This window comes from Thermothielavioides terrestris, chromosome 6, assembly GCF_000226115.1.
Source record: "Thermothielavioides terrestris NRRL 8126 chromosome 6, complete sequence".
Taxonomy (NCBI): domain Eukaryota; kingdom Fungi; phylum Ascomycota; class Sordariomycetes; order Sordariales; family Chaetomiaceae; genus Thermothielavioides; species Thermothielavioides terrestris.
In genome coordinates this window covers 97,227-108,200 of record NC_016462.1, presented here as the reverse complement: position 1 = coordinate 108,200, position 10,974 = coordinate 97,227, and the positions used below count along the sequence as shown (strand labels likewise).

Below are 10,974 nucleotides of genomic sequence, written 5' to 3'. Positions count from 1 at the left end.
ATATAGGCTTCTAGGTTCCAGGTGCTCACTCCGTCTTAGAACTGTACTAGCGCCTGCTCGATAGCGGCTCGCGTACGTGCTATGACAGTAGTATAGGCGGGAAGAAGAAGAGGAAGAAGAGGCATAGGAAGGTCGGCCTCTAGCCACCTCGGGCGTACATAGCGCCCTCGGCGGCAAGGATCCTTACGCTAAGGGCGTGTTACGCGAGCAAGTGGTATGTAGTAGGCCGTATAGGCCGCCTAAGTCTCTGTTACTACTGGGCTAGAAAGGTGAGTTCTAGCAAGTTAGATCGGTAGAACCTTAGGAAGCCTGCTCTACGTAGCGGGGCGTAGCGTAGGCGCTATACGTAAGTAGTATATATAGAGGTGGAGGGACCACTTGCCCTTAGTGGCGAGGCGCTTAGAGCCCTTTCGATATAAGATTAATAATAATAATAATAATATTACAATGCTATAGTGCTACTAAATATATCTAAGCTATATACTTACCTATTGAGGTAACATTATTGCTACTACTCAATATATACTAACTTAATCTATTTAGAGGGAGACTATATTCCATTTCTTAATATTTTATTCGCTTAGTTAATAGTGCAGCAGAGTAGATTAGTGTAGAGATTTTATAGTACTTTACTATACAATAGGTCATTGGCTATAAGAGCTAGAAGCTAACTTGCTTATACCTTCTTATCTTCTTTTTACTTTCTCTATTGCTTCTTAAACCCTCTATAAATAGCTTCCTTACTATATAGCCCTAGCTACTATGCTTAACCTATTTGCCTACTTAGATACCCTTCACTCTCTTATATCTAGCCTTAACTTTGACATTTACTTCAAAGTTAAGCATATATTTATATATAAATGCTCTATGTATATTAGCTATCTTACTATTGTCTAAGCGCCTTTCTTACTCCTAAGCATTATAAATAATGTATATTAGTCCTTAACTATTAGTTTCTATGAAGCAACTGCTAAGTCTTTATAGCATATCGCTAAGTAGGCGAGGATACATGCAGGACGAGCAGGCATAGCCGGACTATAACACCCTAGCAGTTAACTCCCTCTTCAGCAGACTAGACCTGATCACGACGGAGTGGGCAGACAGGGTGTATGAAATAGACGTCAGTTCTAGCGGGACCTTTGTACACGAATAATCAACTCCCTCAGCAACCTAGCGGGCCTATTCGTCATACAGCGATGTGTCGTACTCTTTGCTGCTCTTCGTTGCATGCGGACTCGTCACCTTGATGCCGTTCTCCAGCCTCGACAACGACAGCGCATAGCCCTTGTGGTCGCACCAGGTCTTGGTCATCTTGACGGCCGTCTTGATCTCCCTCCCGTTCAGCTGCCATGCTGCGAGCTCCTTGATATCGGCATCGGTCAAGACTCCGTCGCGCTCCTGGTCCGTTGCGGCCACCACCTGCTGCTCAGCGGGATCTCCCTGGGCGGGATCTGGCCGCCCAGGCAACGGCGGCCCAGCTTTCGCAAGCGGCGGCGGTAGCCGGTCCAAGAACTTCCGCCAGATAAGCATGCGTGCCTCGGGCGTCAGGGAGTGGAAGAGCAGGTGAAGACTGACGCGGCTACGGAAGGCCGAGTCGATGGTGCTGTACAGGTTGGTGGTTAGGAAGATGATGCCGCGGAAGTACTCGAGCTCGCGCAGGAAGATGGACACGAGCTCGTTGCGCGCAATGTCCTGCGGGTGTCGCTCTGCCATGAAGACGTCGGCCTCGTCCAGCAGGATCACGGCGTCCCACTCGGTTGCCATCTGGAACACCTTCTTGATATTGGCGCCCAGCGCGGCGGCGTTGATGCCCAAGTCTTCGGCCTGCAGGTAGAAGAGCGGACGGCGGGTGCGGTCGGCCACGGCCTCGGCCATCAGCGTCTTGCCCGTCCCCGGTGGCCCGCTGAGCAGTATGACCAAGCCCTGCCCTATATCGCTGGCTGGTCAGTCCGGGATGCCAGGAAAAGGAAGGGCATGCCGATTTGGCAGGAGTGGCGATATGGCAGAACACTCACCCTTTCCGGCAATGACGTCCTGCATGGCATCGGTTCTCTTCTGCGCCGGGCCCCCGCCACCGCCGCCACAGTGGCTCTCGACAAACGACATGACGAGATCCTTCTGCTGCTCATTGTACACTAGGTGATCGTAGGCCTCGTCGTTCCATACCACGGGCCCGATGTCTTCGACGTAAAACGAAACCCAGAGCTTATTCTTGAGCGCGTAGCCTTGGACCAGGGGGAGCATGTACATGAGGAGCGGCTCCTCGGCCTCGAGGGCCAGCATCGCCAGCTTGTTGCGCTCCTGGGCTGCCACACTCAGCCGCAAGGCGCCGGCGCCGGCGCTGGTCCCGGAGGAGCCCGTGATGCCTCGGCCGCCGCCGCTGTCGTCATCGTCCCCAACCACCAGCTGCCTCTTCTTGCTCTGCGGGTCGCTGCCCTCCCGGGCCCCCTGGGCCAGGTGATGCTTGTTGTAGCCGACAACATCGATCAGCACTCTGCCCTCGACGTTATGTCTTTCCGTGGCCTTGCTGCTGGAGTGGATTGCAATGCCGCTGTAATGGGCATACGTCAGCCCCTGGTAGTCGAGCACCTTCCTGCCCCGGGCCGTCAGCCTCGTCCGGACATCCCCGGCGGCCTCGTGCAGCTCGAGCGGGTATGCGGGTAGCTCCGTTATCGGCCGGTTGCCGCCGAAGTCGTCAATGCGGATGGTGAAGTCTTCCCAGAGGAACACCCGGCCGTCGAACCGCAGTACCCTACCCAGGATGATCAAGACCTGGCTCCCGTTAAAGCTCTCGTAGGTGGCGCTGGTGACCTTGCAGAGCAGCTCGCAGTTGTTGCCCCACGAGACGACGGTCGTGTTCCTGGGGAACAGGGTCCAGGCCAGCTTGAAGGACACAAGGCCGGCAGCTCGGAGAGCCTTCAGCTTCGCGCGCGTGTCGGCGAAGATGTCGTCGAGTAGGTGGATTAGCAGGAGTAAAAAGGGAAGAAGCGGATGGGTAGGCTCCTCCTCGCCCAGAGAGCGGTGCTTTGCTACGATGTCGTCGTAGCCAAAGTAGAGCTCCGGAAAGGGGTACTTGAAGCTCGCGTTCTCGCTGGTGTCGAGGTGAATGTCCTGCTTCTCGAGAATCTCTCCTAGGGCGGCCACAAGCAGCGGGTTTTGGACCTCGAGCATGTGGTACCGCAGGCTGAAGCGGCCCGAGATGATGGGTTTCTCTAGGTCTTTGATCTTGAAGACCTTGATGGCCACGCGGTCCTGCGCCCTTGCCGCGCTCTTGGTCAGCTGTTTGGGCGGGTAGTCGACCCAGTTATACACGTCACCCCGGCTGTTGGGGCCCTCGTAGAGCGTCTTGACCGATACGCTCGCCCCAAGCTCACCGTTCTTGTTGTTGCTGCCGCCCGTGCCTGGCGTTGCCGACGTTGGCTTCCTCTTGCCGCTGCTGTCGCCCGGTTCAGCCGAGGAGAAGTCAGATAGCGTCTTCTCGCTGCCGCTGCCAAGGTGCTGTAGCTTGTAACGCCACTTCCACAACTTCTCCGACATCTCCCTGCGGTTGAAGCGGACCAGGGGCATTTTGGGGGACCAGGGAAGTGGCGGCGCTTGGAGAAGCTGGGGCACCTGGTGCGTCAAGAGTTGGAAAAGAACAAAAGGTTGCTGGCCAGGAAAACAGTACGGGTCGGCCCGAGAAGGGGAGAATTTTTGTCCCTGCCGTCACCGAGAGGCTCCCGAGTCAAAAAGGAACTGAGGAAGGCAATGTAGAGACTCCAGAGCGCCGAACTTCGAGTGGGATAAATAGCACTTTCTTCGCGAAATACGAGGCAGCGCTCAGAGGAGGATACGATTTCTCCGGTTAATCGCTCTCGCAGGCTGCCTGGTGGCCGCTAGGGGGCTGCTAGGACCGAGTAAAGGACCAAACCCCGGCTAGGACCAGGACCGCACAGCGTGATGCCTGCCGTCCAGCCTCCCCCACCACCAAGTTTAATTCGTCCATTGCTGATGCAGGCAGCAGCAGACTTGCTTAGGTCCGCCCAGTGACTATCCCGTCCTTTGGCTGACTTTGGGATTTCTTGTGATGTCAAGCAGAAAGTCACGCTTGTGACGGAGCCAGAAAGTGGAAGCCTGGCCTAGGAATGGCAAGTCCAGTCCATAACCACCTTAGGTGGCCTGGGTTGTCTCGGTCTGCCTGTTTTGGCGCTGCGGAGCCTTGGGGCTGAGAGCTGAATGCCGGCATCCCTGCAACCTGCAGCGGCAGCCCATGCCCAATCCCCCCAGGGGATGATGCGTCTACCCGCGCACCAGTCTGCCTCGTGCCTTGCAGGGCATGCTTGTCCAGGATGGCGCTCACACGCAGAGCGTGACGAGCTTGCTGCTCGTTGCGCTCCCATTCCACACCACCTTGGAGCCTCCATGTTATTATCTACCAACCAGGACCATCCAAGGGAGGTTTGTGACATTCGGGGCAATTTCCGAGCGGGTTCCAGGTTCAAAATGTGCACAACCAGCAGGATATTCACATTTGCTACTCACAGGAGATAGAAAAAAAAGAAAAAAATGAATACCGTACATAACTCATAAAACACATCACCCCCCTCTGACGCACTGTGATGCCAGGAGTCGGATCCATCCGCCCCAAGCTAAACCGGGTATCTGAGGACTGCGGTCGGTGATCGACGCGAGTTAGGCAGACGGAAGAGAGGCACCATCCCTCACCCTGGGACGCGATGGTCTCGGGTAGGAGAGATGGCGAACCCTGACGGGTTGTGGAGACTGGGAAAAGGAAACAAAAAAGGAAAAAAGGATGAACCGCATCATCATTCCCAAGCAATCCATTCTGCTGCAAGCCACCTGTGCAAATGCCTTCCTGACTCGGGTATCAATCAATCACTCGCCCTTGACCAATCCGGAGCAGTATCTGCATATCCCTCAGCACCAAAGCAGTTGCCGGCCATGCCAATTACCGCGGCCACCCGAAATTTTCAGTATGGGGCGCCCATGTGGCCAGGGGCGTGCATTGAGCCGTGACGCAGCTGGACACTCTCGGCTATCCGGCCGGCGACTTGGCTCATGCTAGAGAGCGTCTTCAAGGCTGGATCGTGTGGTGCGATGCGGCTAATCTCTAGGAAGAGCTGTTCGATCCGCATCTTCAACATAGACATGATCTTGGGCGTGACCTCTCGGACTTGGTCATCCTGCAACCCGGACACAGTTGAGGTCAGCGAGAGTGCGGCTGGGGGGGAAGGCGAGGAAAGAAGTACGTACCAAGGAGCCCAGATTCTGGTTGAAAGCGTAGATAACAACTTCCAAGAGGCTGACCTTCTTCATCAATTTCTGCGAGCTGCGGCTCAGGTCACTCGAGATCGTCGCGCCTACAGACAGCAGGAGGAGAGGCTGCAACTCTTGGACAAAGACAGGGCTGTAGTTGGAGATCACCTGCTGGAAAATCTCCTCCATGTGGTCACCCGACTGCTGCAGCCAGCGAAGCATCGCTTCATCGTAATTGCCGGAACGCATCAGCCCGTCAATCGACTCGACCAGGTTGTCGAGCTCCATCTTCTGACGCTCCTCGCGACTGAGTGGTGCGAAGACCACCTGCCCCTCTTGGTTTCCGAACTGATGTTGATGCTGCTGCGGATACGGCGCATGGGTCTGGTGCGAGTGCGTAGCAGGGGCTTGCTGCTGGGGCTGATGATGATGATGCTGGTGCTGATGCTGGGGAGGTGGATAGTTGACCAACTCCCTCGAAGCGTTGGCGGGCGGACCGTGGGAGCCGGTGCCGCCGTGCGAATGAGCGTGGCTGTGCACATGTCCCTCGGCCGCCGAGGCCCTCTCGCGCGCCTTGTCGTTGACTTGCTGCCTCAGAGCTGTCAGCTCCTTCTGCATCTGCGCCTGGGACGCTGCCAAGGAGGAGACAGCGTTAGCGAGATCCTGCGTCTGGGCAATGAGCCTGTCTAGTTTAGCGTTTTCGCCGCGACGACGCTCCTCGAGCTGCTCGAAAGCCTCGCGGATTCGACCGTTGACATCCTCGACGATGCGCTGATGGACGCTCTGAGCCGTCGTCTTCGCCAGAGCAGGAATGAGCGCATTCAGGGACCTGGAAATCTGAGCTTCGATCTGGGAAGTGACACCGTGCGAGATCTTGTCCGAAATCGCCTTGCCCACGTCGGGTTTCTGCATAGCCTGACCGACGGCGCTCGGAAGGAGTCTCTGAACTTCCTTCTGGATCGCGCTCATTTGGGCGCTCGATTTCGCGCTCAGCTGCTCCGAGACTGACTTGTCTATGGCGCCGCGAACCGAGGGGATGACGTTGTTGTTAATTTGAGCGATGATCAGGTTCTTGAGGACGGCTTCTGTGTTCTCATTCAGCACATCCGCCACCATCTGCAGGAGCGTAGACTGGTTGCTCGCGAAGGCAGAGTCGCGGTTGTCCTGGAAACTTTGCATCTTCCTCAAAATCTCGTGGAAGACAGTGTCAAAGCGACCCGAGATATTGGAGACGATGCGTGCCTCCAACTTGGAGACTACGGAGTCGAGTTGTTCGGGAGAGATCGTGCTGGAAGCGACGGGCATATCTGGCCCATACCTGCTCGACGCGGCTTCGGCACCAGCGTCGGCGTTGCGAGTAGGTTTGTTAGCTTTGCTTTGCGAAGGCGCCCGAGCAACGTCGGTCGTGGACGGAGCGTGGTCGCCACGATCGGTAGAGCTGGCAGCAGCAGCAGCAGCAGCAGCCGCAGCCGCCGCGGCGGCAGCGCCGCCGCCCTTCTTCTTCCGCCCCTTTTTCTCGTTTTTCTCCGGAGCTGGCACGGGTGTCTCGACCTCATCTTTGCGCTCAAGTTTCGGCGGGGTCAAGGACTCTGGTCCTTTCTTATCATCGCTCTCCGGGGACGAGATCTTGGTCGCGGCGTCCTTGGCGCCACGCGTGGCAATCCGGATCTGGGGCGCTGCAGTAGCATCACCGACGGCGACAGAAGAATTTTGTGTCTCCGCAGGTTGAGCCGGAGATGGGGCCACAAGCTTGGAGATCTTGGCAAGCCCAACTTCCACGGCATCGGCAGGAGCAATCACTTTGTTGTCCTTAGTCCAGCCCAGCTCGGATTGCTTGATGAACAAGCATGTCACGCCTTTCGAGTGCATGGCATACAGCTCAAAGAGAGTCGGCTCATCACCGTCGGCAGACGCAGCAGGGTTCTCGAGGATGCTGAGGCTGCGGAGGGCACCCTTATTGGCGAATGAGTACTCCCGAATACCGCTAATGACGGCAGTCGACTCGGGCTGTGGAATCGATGGATCCTGAGCGACTAGGAGCTGGACGTATTCAACCTGCGACAGGTGCCTCATCGAGTACTTGGGTGCCGACAGGTGGAGGAAGTAGATGGAATTGCGAGTCGGATGGCCGACGACGATCATGCTGGACGGCGCGTGGTACATGACGCTGCACACGGCGTCGGACTCTTTGTTGTGCGGGAAGTTGAACTCCTGAACCGGCTTTCCCAAGGCGAGATCCCAGAGCTGGAGGGTGTGGTTCTGTTTCATGCCCACGATCATGTATCTCAGGGCGGCACGTCTCTGGTACGGTCGGAACTTATCCAGCAGCAAGACTGACGTGGGCCACGCCTTTTCGCCCTCAGGGGTGGTAGTCAGGGTCATGAGCGGCTCCCTGATCTCGAGCGATGTCCGCGCCGGCATAGGATCCAGAGGGTCCGACCCTTCCCTCGCGGCCGTGAGGTCTCGGACATCCCAGAACTTGACTCGCCCGGACTTGTCCAGCGAAACGATGACGGTATCGTCTGGGCTGAAGGTGAAATCCTTGCCGGCCTTGCCCGTGTTGACCTTCAGGGAGCATTGCTTCAGAAGCTTCTCGGTGTCGACAACCCGGCCGTGGCCATTCTTGAACAGGTTGTTGTTGAAGATGAACGATGGCCAGATGATGTTGATCGACTTGCCTCGACCGACCGCGAAGAAGTCGGGGTGCATGGAGGAGGGGCGAGCGCGCGTCTTAAGTACGCCGCCAGGGGTATCGCCACCTTCCTGGGCGGAGATTGGAGGCAGGGCGAAGCCGTCCTGCTCCGGGTGCGCATCCTCCAGGTGGTCCCGGTCACCGTTCTTGAGCCGGGCCCAGTAGACAGTCCCGCTGACGCCGGTGCCGATGATGGCCTCCTTGGGATGCTGGTGGTCGGGAGAGGTCGAGATGGCAACATTGAAGATGCGGTCCTTGGTGTCGGTGAAGAGCTTGGCATCCTTACCGTCCTCCTGTCTGATGACCCGCAGACCGCCGGCCTTGGACATCCCATATGCCATGTACGTCTCGGAAGCCGACACGAGATTACGGTCGACCTGGTCGAAGTCCTTCTTCAGGCGGGCGATATCGAGGATGGCTTCTTCGCGGAACACAGGTCGGGGCTGGTCGATCTCGCGCAGGCTAATCGTGATCCACGGCATCATGGGGAAGTTGTATACAGTGACGGGGGAGGCCGTCTCCTCGACCACGGCCATCTCGTCGGCCTCGGCGCTCTCCCAGCTGTCGGCTACGGCTCCCTGTGCCAGCAGGGCAGCGTCATCTCCGCTGTCCTTGGGTTCCTCGGCGGTGTCGGGGGGGAGAGAGGGGTCCACGACAGCGGTCCTGTTATCTTCCTCGACGAGCTGCTTCTTGACGTGGGGCGAGGCGGCCTGAATGGCCTGCGCAGACGCGTCATCCTTCCTCGCGTCCGTGACTTGCTCGGGAGACTCAGTTTGTGCCTGCTCCTGCCCTGCGCGGGCCAGAGCCTCCCTGGCTTCTCGGTCGGCCGGCTCCGCCAGTCCAACGACGGCATCCGCGACGCTCTCCTTCTTGGCCTCGCCCGATACGTGGCTGGAGGCCGGGGCTGGATGCGGTGTCCGCCCGGTGGGATGCGACGGAGGTGAGACACCCGGCTCGCCGAGCCCGGCGGCGGCGGCACCGTTTTGAGAGGGGGAGACGGGATGCTCCAGCTTGCGCTTGGTGTGTTCCGGGCTGTGGGTAGCACCGGAATCGCTGAGTGGACGCTTTTGCTCGTAGGATGATTGAGCGGCTTCGGGCTTTTTGAGAATCTGGATCGGCACGGGTGCGGGTGGCTGCCCGGCGCCGACAGCCGAGCTCGAAGCTTCGGGAGTCGTCGAAGACTTTGGGGTCCGGTGGATCGGCGAGGATCCCGAGAGACCGTCGAAATGGTCTGAGTAGGGCGGAACAGGCGGCCTGGAAGCTGACTGGTGGGAGTGCTGAGAACGCGGGGTCGACGTAAACTGCGATTCGAGGTTCTTGGGCTCGAAATCGAACTCGGACCGTGATGCTACTGTGCCCACCAGGGTGGCGTCACCAGAGCGGGCGCCATGCGAGCGTTCGACATTCTTTGAGTCGTCCGCATCGTCCGCGAGAGGGGGCGGGGTCAGCAGGCTCGACTCGACAAAATCGGGCGCGTCGTGCTGACTGGGCTTTGGCCTGTTGAGCAGGTTGAGCAAGTATTGTTGCGTGTCCGAAGGAGGGGACGCTTGGTTCCACGTCGACGAGTTGGGGCCCGGCCTCGCTGGCTCGGGCTGCACGTTGCCCTTCATAAGGGCAGCGAGCAAGCCGGTCGGATCGGCAGCCACGGGGGCGGGAGCATGGATGACAGGAGGCGCGATTGGCGCCGGTGCGACGTTCGTTGGCGGCTCCCGAGCCGGCAGCGGGTGGGTGGTCGGAGGACCGCTCTGTCCGCTGTACTTGAGTAGGTTCAGCAGGTGGGCCGTCCGGTCATCTTCGGCCCCAGCCCCGGCCCCGGCCCCAGCGCCGCCGCCACGGGCAACGGTCATTGAATTCATCAAGCCGGGTGGGAACTGGGCGTGGGAAAAGCCGACTGGCGGTGTAGGCGCTTCGGGGAGGAAGGCAGGCGGGTGGGCGCCGTCCTGGGCTTGGGCCTGAGGGTTGGGAGAGTCGGGATTCGAGAGATGGCCGTAGAACTGCTGGCCGCCGCCGTTGTAGTCGAACTTGCCGTGAAAGTCGGGGCCGGGACTGGGGGACGACTGTAGACGAAGCTGGGCCAGCAGCGACTCGAACTTGGGATTGGTCTCTGCCTCGGCGGGGCCGCTGCTGCCGGGTAAGCCGTAGTTGGACATGGCGAGCCGTTACCCCGGGGGGAACAAGATGTCGAGCAGCGCGTGGCGGCACCTTCGATGCTTTACTGTGTAGGAAGGAAGATACCGGCCGTGGAGACTGGCGATGACGCACAACTGAACCGAAGACGGGGACGGTGACGGGGCCCGGAAGGAGCAAACAAACTGACTGGGGAAGAAATTGAGGTGCAGGCAGAAACAAAGACGGTCCTAAAAACGGGAAAACGCGCCGATCGCAGTCGCGCTGGCGATGATTGCAGAAACTGGTCTGCGGCACTGCTGCATTCAAGGCAGCCGCAGGGTCTGCGAGGGAAAGCAGTCGTGTTGCTGTTGGAAGCAAATCAGGCCGGGCTCAACTCCAGAAAATTATCTTGCAGGCGGCTGGTTCCATTGAGGCGGCTGGGTGTTGTGACTGGCCCGTGCTCCTTCCCGTCTTGCACCATGCTTGTGCTAGCGGCTACACGTGTCCGTCGTCCTGGCGCGCGACTGCAGAGGTTGCACCGGTGGAAACAGCAGGTCGGTCCAATTGGGGCGGCGCTGTCGAGATGCGAACCGATAAACGACGGGGCAGGGAATATCTCCTGTGTGTGGTAACTCTCGTGGTCTAAATTCCGCAGTTGTTCGGCGGCCGGGGTGCTTGATTGAGCAGACTGCTGTCGGTGTCAAGACACCAAAGGCGGCCTCGACTGTAATGTAAGGTACTGTACCTAGGCCCGTATCTTTGGTCTTGCTTGCATCTTGCATGACTGAGACTACTGCGGACCTCCTTCTATCTATTCCGTACAGTGTACCATGCCTCTACGAGACGTGCGGCCAAAAGGCACTGGCCACCTGCGTTTGGCTGCGGCCAGCTGAGGTTGCCTTGGTGTTGGTTGTTGA

General features: G+C 58.4%; 2 protein-coding genes across 2 annotated transcripts; both read right to left on the bottom strand.

Moving 5' to 3' along the window:
• Positions 1 to 866: 866 nt before the first annotated feature.
• On the bottom strand, positions 867 to 3,611 carry THITE_2122938 (uncharacterized protein). Its single transcript, XM_003657304.1, has 2 exons — positions 2,016 to 3,611; positions 867 to 1,928 (listed from the first exon to the last, which is right to left on the bottom strand). The coding sequence occupies exons 1-2, from the start codon at positions 3,565 to 3,567 to the stop codon at positions 1,180 to 1,182; spliced, it is 2,301 nt and encodes a 766-aa protein (XP_003657352.1). The 5' UTR covers positions 3,568 to 3,611; the 3' UTR covers positions 867 to 1,179.
• A 1,359-nt stretch (positions 3,612 to 4,970) lies between these two features.
• Positions 4,971 to 10,098, bottom strand: THITE_135803 (uncharacterized protein; the record flags this gene model as incomplete). Its single annotated transcript, XM_003657303.1, has 2 exons — positions 4,971 to 5,183; positions 5,254 to 10,098. The coding sequence occupies 2 exons, from the start codon at positions 10,096 to 10,098 to the stop codon at positions 4,971 to 4,973; spliced, it is 5,058 nt and encodes a 1,685-aa protein (XP_003657351.1).
• Positions 10,099 to 10,974: the final 876 nt, after the last annotated feature.